The sequence below is a fragment of the Molothrus ater genome, chromosome 6 (assembly GCF_012460135.2).
Source record: "Molothrus ater isolate BHLD 08-10-18 breed brown headed cowbird chromosome 6, BPBGC_Mater_1.1, whole genome shotgun sequence".
NCBI classification, from domain to species: Eukaryota; Metazoa; Chordata; class Aves; order Passeriformes; family Icteridae; genus Molothrus; species Molothrus ater.
This window is the reverse complement of record NC_050483.2, coordinates 59,639,660-59,659,634: the sequence shown is the minus strand read 5'-3', so window position 1 is coordinate 59,659,634 and position 19,975 is coordinate 59,639,660. Positions and strand designations below refer to the sequence as shown.

The window sequence follows — 19,975 nt, the reverse complement described above, 5'->3', positions numbered from 1 at the left end:
GGAACAGTGCCCAAGTTTACACTGATGTGAGCTCAGAACCATGGAATCCCAGAATGGTCTGGGTTGGAAGGGGCCTTAAAGATCAAGTGGTTCCAATCCCCCCGCCCTAGGCAGGGACACCTTCCACTATCCCAGGTTGCTCCAAGCCCTGTCCAACCTGGCTTTAAACACTTCCAAGGATGGGACATTCACAGCTTCTCTGGATAATCTGTGCCAGTGCCTCACCACCCTCACAGTCAAAACGTTTTCCAGATATTCAATCTAAACCTACTCTTTCAGTTTGAAGCCATTCCCCCTTGTCCTGGTACTCCAGGCTGTTGTAAATATTCTCTCTCCATCTTTCTTGTAGGGTCCCTTCAGGTGCTGGAAGCTTTCTCTTCACCAGGCTGAACAATCCCAAGTCTCTCAGTCTTTCCTCACAGCAGAGATGCTCTATTCCTCTGATCAACTTGGTGGCTTCCTGAGGACTCACTCCAACAGGTTGATGACATGCCAGCACTGTCCTAACCACCTACAGAGAATATTCATTTCAGTATTTCACCCTTTGCAGCTTCCCACAAAATGAAAATAGAAAACTTGAGGTATGCAATTGCTTAGCCTTATGCTCGACCTTTCAATATAGAAACCAGATACAAATGTGTATTAATTTGAAAAGTTAAAAGCTAAAGCCAGGGGTCTTTGTACTTCAGAACTGTATTTATTAAAACAATGCTGGAATTGACATTTCCAATGACTTGAACACAGCACAAACCAAGCCAGTGCACTCCCTTACTCTGCAGCCCAGAGAGAGGATGCCAATTCCACAAGAGGTTGATCCCAGACACATATTTTGAGAACTACAAGTCCTTTTCCCTGCTGTACTGTAGGAACCCATGTGTCTGCATGTCTGGCAGTTCAAGGCTGCTCTTCAAGAACACCAGGGCTGCCTCTCAGATCCCAGAAAAACTCTCTCTTCCCCAGCAGTTATCATTTAAACTGTGTTCCCAGACCAGCCTCGAGGCCAGCTCAGCACACAGGACCAATTCCCTGGGCTCAGTTTCCTTCTGGAGGAGGTGGGAACAAATGACATCTTCTCCACAGCTCTGCCTTTGCTGGCAGAGAAGCAGTTACCTACCCTAAGGGAAGCCCTGCAGAGGATGGAACCAAACTGGAGTTACACACATAGAAGCCAAATCCAACACCTCCAACATTTATAAGTCCCTCTGCGCAGGCTTTCCCACAGGAAGCTGAGCTTAATTTCCTTAGACCTTGTAGTACATCACCAAAACTGCAGCTGACACAACTGTGCCAACTAACAAGTGCAGGGAATCACCCACCTGTCACATCTTCAGTTTTGTTCCAAGGGGTGAGGCCCACCTTAAATCCTCAGCCCTGCCACCATACAGGAGTGCAGCTGAGCAAATTCCAGCCACTCTCAGACCCACAGAGTGCCTCATGTCCTTCCCACAGCCCCACCAGCCCTCCCTCTCAAGGCTGCCCCATGTCAGTTCTGCCTCTCAATGGCACTGTCAGAATCTCACTGCCGGTGCCTGGCTTCCCACCCTCATCCACACCTAAACAGGAAACTGCAGGAACTTCACTGTGAGGAGCCTGGGAGAGCCAGCTTGTATTCCAGTCAATGAACAGCAGGCACAGGCAGACTCACACACTGTCACACACAGACAGCAGCTGCCCCAGCTTCCATCCCTGGCAGTGCCCAAGGCCAGGCTGGACAGGGCCTGAAGCACCCTGGGATGGTGGAAGGTGTCCCTGCCCATGGCAGGGGTGGAACTGGATGGGATTTAAGGTCCCTTCCAACCCAAACCATCCTGTGATTCTTCTTCCAGCTCCTCCAGAACAAATTACATTTTTGCTCTTCTCTGTATTGTTCCCATACACCCTGCCAAGCCACAGATCTCCTTAGCAAACTCCCAGCCCTGGGCAAGCTGTCTCCACAGCCCTGGAAGGGAAAGCACCACTGTGAGATGCTCAGGCTGCAGGTACACTGCAGGCTGCTCCTGCTCTGCAGGTTTCCCATTTTGATCCCTACTCCCACCTTTGCTTTGACTTTAATCACCACTCAATTGACCTTTTCATCAGAATTATGAGAAGCCAATGTCCTTTCCTGAATGGAAGCAGCTGCCCTTCACTTCATATCCCTGATCTCCTGGCAATTCTCTTTACTCTGCTCTTGTTTTTATGGCCTGTGATGTGGCAGTATCAATGAACTATTGCCCATTTCCTAGTGAAGTACACTCAGTGACAAGCAGAGAATGCCACAGGACCCCACAGGTGACCTCTCCTCCCATAGGAGAGCCATTTATTCCCTTTTTTTTTTTTCCTTTACTGGAAAACCATTCTTCTCCCTTAGCAGCTTTTTCTTCCCCAAGCTTTTGGCAATAGATTTTGCCTTTCAGTGACAGATGCCTTCAGGATCCAGATGTGCTGAAGCAGCTGTGCATTTTCTCCTTCACAGAGTTCTCTCACCTGGGAGCAAAGGGGTTTATTTCTGTCATGTCTAATCAGTGGCCTATTAATGCTGTTCCTTGGTGTTCACAGAAACAATCTATGTCTGAGGTACTGAAGTGAATTCCTGGGTTATACTTGGCAGTTTTTTCAACAATAAAGGAATCAAAGTCTCCAAAGATCACAACAGGATGAAACAGCAAGAATGCAGAAAAGGACTTAAATCAAATTAATGCAGTGGTCTCTTGAGCAGGAAAGAGATGAGCCAATGTCTGTGAGAAGGTAAGAAACACTAAGTTCCTCTGTCTCCTTCAAGCTTTGGTTTCCTTGACAGCTACTCTGACACTGTTCAGGGGGCACCTGCACTCTTTATTGTATTCCACAGCTCCAGGTTCTGCCAGGAGCCTTGGGGGAGAGGTGGAACAGGGAAGTTTATGTGACATTCCAGGCTGACACCGAGCCCCACTAGCCCCACGCTGCCTTGCACCTCATCTGGAGGCAGTGGGAGGTCTGTGACACAAAGGTGCAAAGCAGCAGAGCACAGCAGTTCCCTGCACTATTCCAACAGCTCCTCTCCTCCCCATCACAGCAGATGGAAACAGGAATTTTATGTACAACAGCAAATGAGGGAGCAGTTGAGACTGAAGACACCTTACAAGTCCAAGACAAACTCCAGGAAGCTGAGAAAAGGAGGAAGGTCATATCAAGCATCACCAGATTTTCCCTGTCACACAGTGACCACTTTGCAATTAAAACAGGCCAACACAACCTCTTAATGAAACATTTTATTTAAACCAATACAAGCACCATGCTTAGCAAAAAAAAAGATTTGGTTTAAAGTAAACATGCAATGTGAAGTAGCAGAGACTAAACAGCATATGGAAGTTGTACTGGTTACTGGTATTTTCATGGAACTGCCAAATTCTCAAATCTGGCCGTGAACCTCTCACACCTTTTAAGACAAGTCTGGACCACAGAACAAACACAAGAGTTTCACTGAGCCCCTTCTCATGTCCCACCACAGCTCCACTTCACAGGCACTACATGTATGTAGAAAAACAATGTTCATGATGTTTATTTTTGGAATGCTCTGAAGTAAGGAATTGAATTCTCTTGCTTCTGCCTGTTTGAGTCAGACCTGTCATCAGTTTAACGTCGTTTCTGGACCAGCTATTGTACAGTTAAAGATACAAAAATGGAATCCTGGTACAAATGCCAAGATGCTCCTTTGGAGAAGTGAAAAGGTGTCCACACCTGCATTATTGCCTCCTTTAATAGATCAGATAGGTATTCATGATATTAGAAATACACTTAAACCATCAAATACCAGCATTTACATTTTTTGTTAAAAATATTCAAAACACTACAAGTCTAGTTCATGGGCTGACATGCAAACTCATGCTTTAATTCAGCTTACCATCAGTGAACAGGATTATAAGAGCTGTATCCCAGCCATCTAGTCAATATTTAAAGCAAACCTGATTAATTGTGGCAGAAGTCTCCCTTGGAGAGACCTTTAACTCCAGACTGAGGATTTTATGGCCAACTTACTAACTCCTGAGCTCCCAATGGAAAATGCTGACTCTCAGACCTTTAGCTACAAAGGCTCCCCTAGGCTAATTTATGCTGTCTTTTAGATGTCTCTTTAGAGGTCTGAAAATTCAAGAGAAATGTGTGATTACAGATGGGCAACTCACCAGCAAAGCCCAGCAGGAACGTACTGGCCTGAACATGGACTCATCTGCCTCCCACTGAGCCTAAGGGGGCAGCAGCACAGAACACACAGTTCTACAGATAAGGTGGGGAAAGATGTTATGAAAACAAGGATTATTTGTGCAGGAAAGACCTGGACATAATGATGTCTTTGTTTAATCAAGTGTTAGCACTACCTGCATCTCAAGAGCCCAGGACAATTAGCAGCAGCCAGTTGTGTCAAAACACTGCATTAAGACCAAAGAGAACACAAACAAGGCTGGAACAGCAAACACCCTCTGCACACTCATCTTCCCAGAACCTGCAGCTGCTTCCACAGCTCAGCCAGGGAAGCAGGAACAGCTGCCAGGCAGGGCTGGCTGAGGAGCAATACTGGTGGGCTGAGCAGCATCAACAGCACCTTCCAGGAGAAACTGGGCTTTAGCACTCTCACGAGGATCCGTTTGCTCCCTGCAAGGCTGGAGGGGCAGCACCCAAGGCAGAAAGTGCTTAAGTGAGGCACGAGAACATGTGAAGTGGAAGAACTCAGCTGAAGATTCAGCTGTAAGGAATAATGTTTTCTTGGCAGAAGGGAGAGCAATCCAGAGATGAAAGGTCAAATTTCATCATTTCATGCAGCAGCTCCTCCCTTCCCTCCTGATACAGGCCTCTTGTACAGTTATTTTTGTGCAGACCTGTGCAGGCAGCAGTTGGCTGCTGGCAGCCCACCAGTGTACAAAGTACAACAGACATGATTAATCCAGTTTTTCCCCACTGCAAATCAAGCTGAACATTCCAAGCAGCAGCTTCCCACTCGCCCACACTGTACTTTGACATGCCTCACCTTTAGTACAATCCCCAAAAAACCTCAAAAGAGATTCCTGCTGTTCCCAGACTGATGCTTGGAATGACACTACCCTTTAAGCCAAAGTCTTATTTATACAATGTTTGTCACAAAAGACATGGTTTTTATTGATCTGCAGTACAGAATGATCAAGCAACAGTTTCATAATCAACATTTTTTCATCCAGGGAAATGAAATTGTTTTTCCAGTTCAGTACGTTAACACAGAAATTGAATTACAAGCACTTCTTTCCCGCACCAAAAGATCGATTTAATTGGATCATTCCAACATGTATTTTGAAAAGCTCCTCTCAAGTCAGATTTATATACAAATAAATGAGCAATAACATCAAACTAGGAAGAGATTTACCAACACTGAAAACCTTTGCAAATGAATTCCTTGTGATCTTGAAGGAGTTAGCGTTTTACCACTAACACAACCTACGTTGACAAATGAAAAAATAACCCCACTTTCAGCAAAGGTTTCACAGCATGAAATACTGGCCTCCAAATTTAACACTGCATTCCTTCCCAGCGAGCAGATTGGTTGGGGCAGCTGTATTTTAAGGTGTGTTATCAACAGGAAGCTGCTCTTACGCAGACACTTGTTCAGAAGCACCACAAACACTCACGGGCAAGATAGGGAGAGACTGTGCCGTGAGTGCTCCTCCTGCCACAGCACGTGCTGAACGTGGCCCACATCAGACAACTACTCTATTCAATATAAAACAGACCTGTAAAAAGACTGGTCATTTATAAAAGTTAAATACTATTTTCACATTAGATTTGCTGTTTCAAAGAGATGAACCGTTAAGTAGATGAAAATCAAATGATCACTTATGCAAAAGCTTCATCTGGAATGTAATTTTGACCAAAAAGCCATTAAGAAAGTTAGAGGTTGTAATTAAAGTACTCAAAAGCTACGTGTGGCCAACTTTTATAACAAAAGAGATATAAATCGTTCATTATCATGAAAAGCTTTAACCTCTTGACTCCTACAAATGGAGCAGATGATTGGAATTTCAAGAAAATGAGGTTGGCTTTTTGTTTTAACAGATGTCAACTGAAGCACGAGGCACTAGGAACAAATATTACTTGGATTCTTTAACAAAGTTTTTACCAAATTTGTAAGAAGTGGCAGTGTAAAATTCTCAAGTCCTTTTAAAGCTAACAAATGAAAGGCACACAGTATCACCAGGTGTTCAGATAACAGGAAATGAGCAGAGGTAAACTTCTCAACAGTGTCAGAACAGAGATGCAAGAAGAAATCTGGTACAAGAGGAACCAGAGTTGTAGTTCAGCCCTTAGTTATCAGCTAGTTCCTGTGAGACTGTATTAGCATGAGAACTGGACAGTCAAAGCTTTGCCCTGAAATTTAGGAAGATTGACTCAGGCAACTGAGGAATTACTGGAATGACAAAAATTAGTTCCAAGAATTTGAGACAGTTCACATGGACTGGATGGAAAGATAAATGGATGGATTTGCAGTACAAGGATTTTGACTTTTTAATACCAAACAAATGCTTCCAGGGAGCTTCCAACAAATGCTTCAAAATTGAGAAGACATTAAGTCAAAAATTACTCTGGTAAGTGACAGTACATAAATTCTGCATATAAATGGCTAATGTGTGTCGTAAGGATGCATTTGTAGCTCAGAAAAAGTTAGCGTCAGCTTCCAAATGATGTTTGTACACGGTTATAAATCCAGAACTGAACTATTTTAGTTACAGAAATATTAGTCACAGGAGTGCAAAAGGAGTCCCTGCAGAGGAGTATTCCCTTTTAGCAGGTACAAATAAGGAAACACCTGCAAAGATTTGTTACTTCAAGGAGACAGACCTGCTATTCTTTGCACAAACTCTGCACAAGAGAGATACTGCAGGAGACAGCTGTGAATACAGTGCATTGCTTGGATGTAAGTACTCATGTCTGGTTCCAGTATCACCAGGATGGTACATAAATACTTAGAGGTTTTCCTTAGTGGAAAAAGCCCAGTTTCTCACGCAGCCATTCTTCAGTTAGGTCTTCTGTATTTCTGATTTCGAATACCTAAACAAAATGGCATTGCATCAATTCCTGAGGGATGGGGCTGGAAGGGACAACACACAATGCAAGCAGCACCTTTCCACACACATTGTCTGAGCTGCAATAAACCACTCACCAACCTACAATTTTCAGGTGCTTTCTTGAAAGCATCAGATCAGAGGAAAACACACAAGACTGAGTGGCAAAAAACATCACTAACATGAACAAGAATCTTGTAATGCTATTTCTAGGCTTTACTCTTATCCCTTAAGAATATGAGAAAAGCACATGTGCTACATTTCAAAATAACCCTGAAGTGGCCCCATCTCACATGCATTATCTCAGCAAGATGGTATTTTGAAGAATACAAATAATTTAATATCTGGGTTGATTTAAGCCCGAAGTTCAGCAATTTTACTCAGTGCAACACACAGTTATTTTTTCTTTCAACTGAAATAAATTCATAGTAGCCAGTAGCATATTGTTTTACCTGTAAAATATCTCAAAATAGAAAACTTGGGAAAAAAACCCAACAAAATCCTAAAAGCACAGAATGGTTTGGGTTGGAAGGGGCCTTAAAGACCATCTAGTTCCAACCCCCTGCCATGGGACAGGGGCACCTTCCACTATCCCAGGTTGTTCCAAGCCCCATCCAACCTGGCCTTGGGCACTTCCAGGGATGGAGCAGCCACAGCTTCTCTGGGCAAAACCCCCAAAACAATCTAAAAACTACTAACCCAAAGCTTTGAGAAGTCTTTAATGAAGACTTTAAGCAGAAAACAAGGTCCAAAACACCAATATACTCTTTACATTCCATGTGGGCAAGTAACTGGTTAGGGTTTGGGTTTTGTTTTTAATAGCCTGAAGAGAAACAATGTTAATTATGATTGATTACTGGAGTCCATGAGATGCCCAAAGACAAAAGTCAGGTAATTTTACAAATTCACAGGCCTTCAAAATGGAGAAACCCCAAAAATCAGTGTTACAAGAACAGAACAGCTTAACAGGAACCAAGCTAATATGCAAGTCACTGGAGACTGACGAGAGAACTCAGCTGAGTCATGAGCAAAAATCACACCAGGAGGAAGTCACAGCAGGAGTTAAAATGAAACACAGCTCAGCAAGTGGCAAGAATAAAGTACATTTGAAGAGCAAGCAGGCAATCCCAACTGGAGACAGCCTGTGTTCTCTGCCTTCAGGAAAGATGAATGAACCCAGTCCTGGACTTGCATTCAAAAGCCATTCAGGCTGAATTTCTCCCATTTCAGAAGTGATAGGAACTCCAACTGAGCTACTTCCCAGGCTTTCCCCTTCTTCTCACCAGTCCCTTCTTCTTGCTTACTGAAAACTGTCTTCCTCCTTTCTATCACAGTTATCAGGCCTCCAAGATGCAGTCTCAACAGATCTAAAAAAAGATTTCTTGGGGCTGTGCTGATTGTTTCTGCCATCTTCTGCTGCCTTCCTATTGACTACTGTCAACCTGAGGTCTAATTGAGAACAGAGGCATCTTCTCTTACAAGGTACAGCTGGAAGAGGCAAAAGCTGGACAGAGCTTGGAGCACCCTGGTCTAGTGGGAGGTGTTTGAAGGAATGAACATTAAGGTCCCTTCCAACTCAAAAGGACTCAGGATAAGAAGACCTGAAGGGAACAGTGCTATGGGGAGTGCTGAAGTCATTTCACATGGTATGAAAAACCTGAAGCAGCTACTGACTCTATTAAGCTTTACTGCTTGAGGCAAAAAGGAGTCTAGGTGCCAATTAGGCAAAAATTTCAAAGATCTCCAAAATGAAAAACAGGTGACATTTCTTTTCTAAAATATACACACAGCCAGACCTAGTGAATGCAGTGATTTCTTCTGGTGTCAGTACTGGAAGAATCCAACACAGGAAGAAATTGTTCATCCCTTGGCACATGTTACTTACTCTGCAGGCTGTTCTGCAGGCATGCAGCCCCAGGAACCAGCTAAACTGATCTACACGACACTGAGGCTTCAGTCTATTCTTCCCATCAGTAAATTCCTCCCCCACAGCAAAGATGTCCATCCTACTGAGGGATATTTTTGTTTTAGAGAACACTGTTCCTCCTGGTGTTTTAAGGTACAGAAATCTCCACACTTACTCCTCCTTCAGCTCTCCTAAACCAGACACTGTTCACTGTAATCACAAACTCTCACAAAACCCCTCTTGCCATTGGTTCAAGCAAGACACAAAACAACAACCTGCAGTGAAGGGGGAGTTAAGTCAAAAGCCAGTTATACCTTAGTGAGTTCAGCTGTCTGTACAAGCTTATTCTTGCTTCCAGCATACATCATCTGCTGCTCAGGCTTACATCCTGAAGTTATGGGAAAAAAAAAAAGGAGATTTTAAAAAATTATTTTGACTGCAACAGTTCAAAAATAAGTTTGGGGGTTTTTAAGAATTCCAAACTGAAAGCTAAAGATAGTCACAGGAAGATTCTCAGGTAGCTACAGAAGAATATGCTCAGTAGTTGCTAAACTCTTTTATATACCTAGTTACTCTAGCTCTGAGAAATGAAGGGTAAAACAATGCAATCAGTTTATCTTCTCCCAGGGGATAACAAGGATAATCCAGTAATACCAGCAAGATACACCACTACAGTTCAGAACACAGATGGAAGCCCAGGAGCAATTCAGCTCTGTAAGCCCAAACCAAGACCCAGGTTATTTGGCTTCTATTAAAATGACACAGTGCCCTGTGCAGGTAAGTTGATGTTGAGGGCTGCTGTGACACAAGCAGAGGATGCTCTCAACTGCTCTTTACAAACCTGGGATGATCCAGGATTAGTCTGTTTCTCCTGGAACAGTTCCCCCAGCACTTTCACATGCTCAGATCTGAGTTAGGGAGCCCTCTCTTCCTCCTTTTCCCCCAAAGCTGTGACAGCCCTTTAGACTGTCCCCTCACAGCATCCTCTACTGCTGCCCATTACACCCAGGCTCCCCAAAAAACTCCTGTCAAATCTCATCCTAACCCTCCTAAAGTGCTGTTCCTTTCATGGGTAGAATGAAAGGAAGAGGATTCCAAGATCCTCAGAAAGAAATGGGTTCCCATGTCCTTGTGAGATGAGAGGAATTTCCTCCTCCCAGTCACTTATGTCTGACTAGCAAGAGACAGCAGAGCAGAATCACCCAGGAACACAGGCAGTGTCCTCCAGCCCTCTCTGTGCTCACTCCCTGAGCCTTACAGGGCCATGTTTTGAGGATTCCCCAAGATCTGAGGAGTAACCAGGTTAAATTAGATTAAACCTCCATAAGTGGATGCAGAGCGCTCCAGGCCCTGCCCTTCAGAGGGCTGCTGAGCACACTGACAACAGGCACATTTAGGCAGACACACCTTCTGGCCAGCTAAGCAGGAAACCAACACTCCAGCTCAGCCTTCAGAAGTGGGAAAGAGAGAATCTCTTCTATCAGACATCTGAAGTGCCCTAAATGTGAACCTCAAAGGCAGGAAAACCTCCTTGAGAGCACTAAGTACTCAGTTTTATCTTCCCTAGAAGAGAATATTCCCAAATTTACAACACACAGTAGCTACAGAGTTCACTCACCAACTGGACTGGAGAAGATAAAGCACAATGGATAGGAAACTCTTCCATCTTCATGCTGGTACTTGTAGCTATACACAATAAATGTTTTTTCTGAGGTTAAAGAAACTAAAAAAAAATCAATTATTTTAGTAGGATATTATCCTCAGTTATCAGAGCCTGATGCAGGCAGAAGTCAGTGTTGCATTTTAGATGATGTTTTAATTTGGCAATAAAAACCTCACTGTTTTGTTTTCACTTCCACATCTGACTTTCAGAACTGGCCCTGCCTCAGTGTGAGGGCTGTCTCTGTAGTAATGTTTCACATCAGAGCTAAAAATCACCCTCTCATCACAAATATTCCTCTTCCAACTTTGTAAAAAGCCTTCCCACACCCACCAGTGTGGTTTTGGCTTTTAATGAAAGCCAAATTCTTTCTTTGCTGACCAAGAACTTCGTTGTTTCAGGTGTTCTGCTCAATTTGAACTGCAGCTTTAGCCAGAACTTCTGTTTTACAGCCTCCCACTGCACTGTAGGCATGAAAGGCAAGATTCAGAACAGCACAGGGAATGGTGCCAGCCAGCTCTTGAGGCTAATAGGGCAGGTATTTTCCTCACATGTAACTTAAGTGCCCCTTTTATTTCACTAGTTAATTTACTTCACCCTCTTTTGTTCTTTTTTCAAAACAGGGATTCCTCCCTGGATCACATGCCCACAGCAATTCCAGAATCAGTAACTGCAGCAAAACAACAACAGCCACATCCTGAGAAAGTACCAAAACACATCCAGAGTGACACAGGCAGTACCCTATATTTAGAAGTAGCCACTGACTGGTACATTTTACTCACTTCTTTACATTACCAGCCACTGGTAATGTAAAACGTGGCTTTGCTTTACTTCCCCAAACATTATATAGTGTAAAAGGAAATCAAATGTCAGGAAAGGCTTAAATGAGTCATTGTTTCAGCAAGTGGTACAACAGTTCAGTGCAGCCTGAGAACTGATCCCTGGGTTATTTCACAAATGAAGGATCAGCAAGATCACACTACAGCAATTATTGGCCTAAAAAGGTGAAGTCCAACACTTTGAACAGCTTCCAGGAGTGAGTAAGTCCAAATGGCAGCAGCATGGGAAGGATATCGAGGTTGTCTCTCAGGCAGCTCATCCTTTAGCTCATCAGGAGAAATACCCTGGTGACATTAAACACAAGCAATATTTGAGCAAGTACCTCACACTGGACAGTTAAAGCAGGGTAAGGGACACTGAAACACCTGTAGGGCAAATGTTGATCTACAGGTGAACTGATAAGGACCTCCCAAATTACTACAGCAGTTCAGGAAGATTTGTGTGCCAATAGACTCCTATGACTAAACACAGAATTAATGTTAGCATGAATAATCACCCCTATTTTAGGCATAATAAGCTGAGCAAACATTTTTGGCTTTAGTTGGCTATGCTGGCAGTTACCATGCTTTGCCAACCCTAGTACTAAATAAGTAAGCACACACTATAAAGTAAGTTAAAATCAGCTACATAAATCAAAAGTTTGAAGATTTGAGTCCTTCCTCCTTCAGCAAACAAAAAAGATTCCTCATTACATCTGAGTGTTACATTGACATCTACATTCTAGGGAACAAGAGCTCAGGTTAATGCTCAAATCCCTGGGAAGGATTTAATTTTGCCCTATGGACCGTTAAGAAACACCACACACTGGGCTGACCTTATTATGCCACCCATCAAATTTAGAGTCTGCAGGGGATTAGCAATCCTGCTTCTAATTGATGGCAGACCAGCTCAGAGACAAATGCGCAGATCTACGTGGAAACACAGCAGAAATCTCTTCAAAAAGCCAGCAGGTGCCAAAGATGCTTTTTACATCATTAAAACAGCTTTAAAATTAACTTTTTTTCTGGTGCAATTAATTAGTCAACTCAATTGCTTCTGCATAGTTTCACTATTAATGGTGCTGTGCTTTACATGCAGAGTGACCATGCATTTAAATAAGCTCATGACCCAAATTAGATTAAGAGTTTGATAACAATTTGAAACTAAGGCAGTACCTTAGAGACAACAATATATTGCAGGCTGAAGATACTCTTATTTACAATTCATTTAACAAACCTCATGCTCCTCATCCAGCACCACCAACTGCTTATCCTTGTCGATTTTCACTATAAATCAAAATAAAACACAGATCAATGTTTTTTTCAATCGATTTACACAATGGATGCATGAAGCTTTTTAGCACTCAACAATTACAGTCCTTGTGATTCTGTTTTTCTTCTTCAGTGTATCCCATGACTTCCCAAAATCATTTTACAAACAGTGGTAGACTCTGAGCCATAATTAAATATAAATACTCTGCTAAAAGCAGATGGAGACTTGAATCCTAAGAACAGCACTGTTTTATTGTTAAAATTACAGGCAGGATTGAAAGTGCTGCAGCCCAGAGAACAAACACTCCCCTGGCTCATGTTTACCTGATACAGCAGCAATCTTACACAGGGAAAAGAGGAGAGAGGATGTTCTGACAATTTTTGTCAGGCACGTTTGGAACTTACTTATAATGGCAGCATTGTTGGTCTCTTTGCGAAATCGGAATTTTCTCAGTTTCTCCACCAGGTCTTCGGCAACATCACAAACCACCAGAGATTCACTCTGCAAAAAGGAAATGGCACAGGGGAGGGAGAGATAAATCCTTCCACAAAGTGAAACGGACCAAAAAAATCCCTGTGTCACCCACATCTGTGCATAAATACTGAAGAGGGCCTGCATGCAGCTTCTCCAAAGCTTCAGAGCATCACATAAACCAGAAAAAATGTGGGTGAAAGGAAATCGGTTTTTTTAAAAAACCACATTAACAGAACATTTATCTGTTTTAATTTCCCTCTTCAAAGCCACACAGTTAACTAAGAGTATTTATTAACTACTCCTGAAGTGGGATTATTCTCAGAGCTCTTAGAAGTCAACTTTACACTTCAGAAGTTGATTTTATACTTCTACACTTACAAACAAAATTTTACACTTCATTTTCCAAGCCCTGAAATAAGGGAGTCCTTTAGAGCAACAGCAAATGGAATCAAGTAATTTAAGCATTTAACCTAGTAAGAGCTACTATTGGTATTTATGAACAACATTGTCCTAGTTTATTTTTACCCACAAAAATATTGAGATTCACACACACAGAAAGAGTTTCAGACATTTTAACCCACAAACATGCAGCCATTTCTCCCTGTGCACACCAAGCTCTCAGAGATGCTCAAGTAACATATTAGTCATCCCACTGAAGATGAGGAAGGAAATTATTGTTTCACAAGCAGCCATGCAGGTTATCTTCCCTTACACAAGCAATTTCTGAACTGCACCAAGCCAACCACTGCCATTTCCTGAGCAACATTTTATACACAAAACCTCCATCTCCAAGGGGTTCATGCCAGCTTGATAAAGAAGTTACTTAAAATCTGCAGCTCAAACTCTATTTATGAACTCCCAAGGCATCAAGAACTTTGTACCAAAGTAACTGTATTTCAAGGTTTCCTTAAAAAAAATTCCTCAGATAAAAAAATGTGTAAGATTACCAATCAAAAGCTCTTGCATTGAGACAAATCACTGCTTTTAAACCACAGTGTCACTACTTAAGCTCCCAGTTCTGTCTTCTCGTGTTCAACATTGTGAGATTTCCCCCAAAAAGCAGACGGGTGGCTCTGCTTCCCCACGTCCAATACCCCACGTTTGTTGTTGCTCCTAAAAAGGTTTCCACCTTGATCAAATTCTGGCACAAAGTTTCATCCCTGTGCTTCCTCTGGACAGCTGGAGAGGAAATCAGGCTCTGCTGTGACAGCAGAGCTCAGGCACTGCCTGTACAGTGTCCCTGATTTTGCTTGTTTCCCCTAAACATCGAAGATCACCCTTGGCTCCCTCTGATCAGCAAGTGAGTCCTCTGACCCAAACAGGTTGAACTCAATGATTTAAAAGGTCTTTTCCAACCTAACTCGTTCTGGATTTTGTGAAATACCTCTACTATCCAGTCTCACTCATACAGGGAAAAAGACCCTAAAAAACACTTTAAAACATAACAGAATTCAGGGCTGCATTCCATAGCTGAACTTGTATTTCATATAAAATGTCACTTACACCCACTCTCACTCACCCAGGAGGTCTCAATTTAAAAACCCAACAGGACTCAAGGCTGCATTTCAAAGCTGAGGTTATACTTTATATAAAATACTCTTTTGTGAAGGAAGCTTTTCTCCCAGTCCTCTGGGCTCACCAGCTTGTCCCAGCAGACAAGCCATGCTCCTGCTCACACCTGTGCAGCCACACGAACGCAAATCCCTGAGGGGATCTGAAGGAAAACACTTGGTAACATCAGATTCAGCCTGTTTACCGGGGCTAAGCCGGCTCACCAACGCTTGGCTTAACAAAAACTGAAGAAAGGCGAGGCAGGATTGCTGCACAGGCACGGGCACACCTGCCAGCACCACCGAGAGGTGCTGCTGCTGCTGCTGCTGCTCCCCGGACCCTCCTGTGCGGATCGCCCTGGGGACACCCCCCCTCCCCTCAGACTGACAAGTAAACGTGGATCTCCCAAAGTGCCTCAAGCACGGCTCTCACCAGAGAGGCACACAGCAAAACAGCCCAAGATTTGATCAAATTGGCTTTGCAACTGCTCCTTCCACAGGAGGGTTCAGCTCCCCAAACCTTTACTAAAAGCAGCATGCATGACTCTTCCTTTCTCCACAGCCATTACTTTACCCATTAACCAATATTAATGCAAAGTACCCCAGAGCATTCATCCACCAGTCCTTGTTTCCCTTGGTCTGTTCCAACCAGCAATCACAGCTCAAGTTCAAATTCACCACTCGGGTGAATGACTTCAATGAGCAACAATCAGACGTTCTTCAGTGAATTAGCTCGAATCATTACAAGACAACCAACAACCAGGTGCGACCAAGCCATAAGTCGTTTCACAGACACATAATCAGTTCCTCAGAGGTCAGATCACGCGTTTTCCTGTTGATTATTCTATCATTTCCCTATCGAATCTTTCTGAATCAGCTAACTATGCACCATTTCAGGGGTGAACCCCTTCCCGGCCGAACCCCCCCTCCCTCCCCTCACGATCCCCCGGGTCCCCCCTGAGGGAGCGGCGCGCGCTCCCCCCTCACCATCTTGGCGCGCGCACCAACCGCAGCCGCTCGCGCGCCGCCACCGCCGCCTCCTCCTCCTCACTGGGTTGCGCCCCCCACCTCACCGCGCCTGCGCGGCGTAAGCCCCGCCCCGTACCTCGCCCTCCGACAAACCAGCAGCGCTCCCGCGGGATGGGCGGGGCGGTGTCACGCGCCTACGGGCAGCGGGGAGGTTCAAGGCCGCCGAGGGCGGGAAAACGCGGGATCACGTGATCCAGCAGCGCCACGCCTCCCCCGTTGCTGTGCAGCCCGGGCCACGCCCCCTCACTGTTGCCATGGCAACTCGCGGGCTCGCCCTCAGGCGCCATTTCGCTCTGAGGGGATCTGGGGGAAGCGGGACGGGACGGGGTGGGCTCGGCTTTCCAGCTCTTAATGTGCCTTAAAAAGGGCAAGGACCGAAGGTTTAAACCCTGGAATTGAAGCGTGACATGAATTAGAAGTTGTTGTGCTTGCTGTGCTTGTGTGTAGAAGTGGAATTTAGTTCAGGAAGTCATGCGGGGTCTCAAGCAACGCAAGGCACAAATAGGAGCAGCCAGAGCTAGGCACACGCTGCTTGTCTATAATGGACTTTGATATGAAGCTCTCCTGATGCTGGGGTGAATATTTAGCCTTTTCCATGCCGCTCACATTTTTAGATGCTGTTAAAGCAGAGAAAAATGCACTTTAAGGGATTCCATAACGGATTTAAGAATATAATTGCTTTCCTCAGAATGAAAGGACAGATGCAGCCTTCACATCTCAGACACAACTTCTAGTGACTTACACTAATGATTTAAACACCAAATTTATAAGATAAAACTGCAGATTTTCACCAAGGGCTTCAGCAAACACCACAGAAGTGCAAGATTGCTGAGCAGCTATTGGAGCCTCACACAAAATCACAGAATGTCCTGAGGTGGAAGGGACCCAAAGGGATCATCAAGCCCAACTCCTGGCCCTGCACAGGAAAACCCAAAAATCCCACGCTGTGCCTGAGGGCACATTGAGGTCTGTCAGCCTTGAGGCCATGACCGTTCCCTCAGGAGCCTGTTCAGTGCCTGACCATCCTCTGGGGAAGAACCTTTTCCTGGTATCCCACCTAATCACAGAATCACAGTCTGGTTTGCATTGGAATGCACCCCAAAGATTATCCAGTTCTTAGCCCAGTGCTCTGGAACACCTTCCACTAGGCCAAGATGCCCCAAATTCCCGCTAACATGGCTTTGAACACTTGCAGGGGATGGGGCAGCCTCAGCTTTTCAGGGCAGCCTGTGGCGGGGCCTCACAGCCCTCACAGGCAGCAATTCCTTGCCAACAGCCCAGCTAACCCACATTCCAGCACATGGAGGAAGCAAAGCACAGCCATGTGCTTCCAGGAACATGGCTTTGGGTCACCTCACAGCCACTGCCACTGCAGCTATGACTGGCAGCTGCCGGGGACAACACTGAGACACACTGAGCTCTCCAGCCTCCGGCAGGGTGGCAAAGCTGAATCCTGCCCCAAGTGCCACCATTGTGGCTCCAAGAGCTCTCTGTGCAAGCACACAACTGCATCAACCCTCCTGGTGCTCTACAGACCTGAAAGGGCACCTGGAGCCCGAGTGTACTGCCAGGAGCCAGCACCTCTGCCAAGAGCCCAGGAGTGACAAGGGCCAATTTCCTCCAGAGGCATAGAGGCTCTGCCCAGGGAGCAGGGCTGGGGGCTAGCAGGGCTGAGGGGACAGGGGACTGGAATCACAGCCCAGCTGCCCTGGGACAGGCCTGACAGACAGACAGGATGGGGGGCAGGCACGAGTCCCCATCCTCTCTGTGCCCACCTGAACCCAGGGACTTAAGGCACAGGTGTGGTATTTGCTGGGTCGCCAGGACGAAGGAGGAATTGAGACTCTGACTCCATGTTCTTAGAAGGCTAAATTATTATTTTAGGTACTTATATTAAAGAATACTATACTAAAACTATACTAAAGAATAGAGAAAGGATATTTACAGAAGGCTAATGTGGGAAGATATCGCGATGTTATGCTCAAGATATCACAATGTTACGGTCAGGCAGAACCCCTCCCCTTTTACTGTTACCTTTACCGTTGACCCCTGTTATAAATGACCCCGTGAAACCGTTAATAAAGGCCATTTCACCATCCACCACATTGGTGAGTGCATGTGCTTGGTCTGTGTGGCAAAGGTGCTGCCACCGACCCATCCTCGACCCAGGACGCCACGCCCCAAGCGGCGGCAACAAGTGGTGCTGAAAACCCAGGAACGATCCGGGAAGCGGGAATCTCCTGGGCGAGTGAATGGCAGCTGGAGCAGCGGGACTGTCTCCGGCGGGGAGGACGCTCCCAGAGGACCGGTGAGAGGGGAAAGTCTTGCGCTGAGAATTGGTGAAGTAGGAAGGCTCGCACGAGGAGCGGGTGAAAGAGGAAGGCTCGTGCCTAGGACTGATGAAAGAGGAAGGCTCACACCAGGGGCGGTGAAAGAGGAAGTCTCGCGCTGGGAATCGGCAAAGGAGGAATTCTCGCACTGCAGCCGGCAAAAGAGGAGGTCTCGCGTCGAAAACCAGTGAAGGAGAGTATGGAGCCCCTTGCCAAGGTCATTTTTAAAATTCACGGACAGTGGGGCATAGCTTGCGAGCCGGGAGACTTTATCCTCGCGGTGTCAAGGCTCCTGCGCATTGGGGTAATCGGGCAGCTGGAGGGTATTCTTCACCCGAAGTGTGGGATGATTGTACTGGGGCCCTAGCGGAGGAGGCTATGTCCTCAGGCTTGGGGCGAAATCTAAAATTATGGGGCAGGGTCATGCAGGCTCTGAAAAGGTTTAGCAAGTTCAGCAGGAGCGGGGAAAGTGGCCACCCAGGACTGCTTGCAGGAGGGGCCCCAGCAGGGTGCGGACAATCGTGGGTCTGCTGAGTGTGGGGATTTGCAGCTGCAGGAGCACTCTTTGCGCCTCCCGAGCCCAGGCACCCTGACTATGGGGAAAAAGCGGCCATTTTGGGATGGACTGCTAGAGGAGGCGCAGAACGCGTCCGTTAATTCAGAGGCGCAGAGCGCGGCCGTTAGTCAAGAGGCGCGGGGTGCGGTCGTTAGCTCAGAGGCGCGGAGCCCCGCCATTGATTCGGACTCCGAGGCAGTTTGGGCAGGGCCTCTGCCTTATGCGCCACGGGGTGGCGCGCCCCCGAAGGGGGGGGGTTGCGGATGCAAGCACGATCGGCAGAGACGGAGAAGGTCTCCAGGACAGCGCAGACACGCGTGGGCAAAAAGGAAGGAAAGGACACGGAGGGGGAGCTGACGCTGCTCGGAATACGCGTTGGAAATCTCATCACAGGGCACTGGCCTCCCCCAGCAGGAGGCAGGGCGAGCCTAGAGGGAGGGAGGGCACAGGGCTAAGACAAAGGGGCAGGGTCGGAGCCTGACAAAAAGGTCTTGGAGCCCAGAAGTCCCCAGCCAGTCGAGTTCCGGGACCGAGTCAGACTCGAGCTGGGACGAGTAGTTCCACAAGTGGTCCATTCCTGATCCCGACTCTTATTCTGATGATTCTGATTTGGGCTAAGAGGGAGTGGGAGCACGCAAGGGTAGCCATCACAATCCTCCTGCTTGGGCCAAGGGGAAACTAGGAAAAGAGCAAGCTCCTCTTATGGACTGGAGGAGAATAAAAATAGCGTGTGCCGAGTGGGCCCGTTCAGCCAAGCTAGCGTTTCCTGTCCAGGTGAGGGGGCCAGGCGGAAATCAAAGAACCTATACACCTGTGAACCCCAAGGATGTACAGGCAATTGTCAAAGCGATTGCAGACAGGGGGATTAATTCAGCGATGGTCTCTACTCTCATCGACAGTGTTTTTGGAGGGGATGACATGCTCCCATTTGATATCAAGCAGACGTGCAGATTAATTTTTGATGGGGCAGGAATGATTGTATTCAAACAAGAGTGGGAGGACAACAGTGCAAGGCAGCTGGCCTTGGTGACCAGGACACACCATCCACTAAATGGTTCCAGCTTGCAACGCTTAATGGGCACAGACCCAATTATGATCACTCCCTAGGCGCAGGCTGAGGGCCTTCGAGCCCACAAGGTAGTGACAACAACCTGTGCTGCCAGAGAGGCGATTCGCTCTGCATCTAAGGTGATCACCAGACCATCGCCCATCGCCATGGTCTACCATAAAGCAGAGCCAGAGCGAAGGTTTCACGCAGTTTGTGGACCGCCTCCAGGCAGCAATTGATTCCGCCGCTCTACCATCAGAAGCAAAGGGCCCTGTGCTAGCGGAGTGC

At 46.1% G+C, this 19,975-nt stretch overlaps 1 protein-coding gene across 1 annotated transcript; it reads right to left on the bottom strand.

The window, feature by feature from the left end:
• Positions 1 to 3,217: 3,217 nt before the first annotated feature.
• Positions 3,218 to 15,769, bottom strand: GMFB (glia maturation factor beta). Its single transcript, XM_036384185.2, has 7 exons — positions 15,712 to 15,769; positions 13,105 to 13,201; positions 12,665 to 12,714; positions 11,684 to 11,733; positions 10,568 to 10,650; positions 9,264 to 9,337; positions 3,218 to 7,029 (listed from the first exon to the last, which is right to left on the bottom strand). The coding sequence occupies exons 1-7, from the start codon at positions 15,712 to 15,714 to the stop codon at positions 6,958 to 6,960; spliced, it is 429 nt and encodes a 142-aa protein (XP_036240078.1). The 5' UTR covers positions 15,715 to 15,769; the 3' UTR covers positions 3,218 to 6,957.
• Positions 15,770 to 19,975: the final 4,206 nt, after the last annotated feature.

Bases quoted from the DNA above. Each gene is read 5' to 3' on its own strand.
- GMFB (XM_036384185.2), bottom strand. The intron at 11,734-12,664 runs GTTTGTTAAATG...TAATGTCACCAG, and splicing joins TGCTGGATGAGGAGCATGAG to GGTATTTCTCCTGATGAGCT. The intron at 9,338-10,567 runs GTGAGTGAACTC...CCATAACTTCAG, and splicing joins TATCTTCTCCAGTCCAGTTG to GATGTAAGCCTGAGCAGCAG.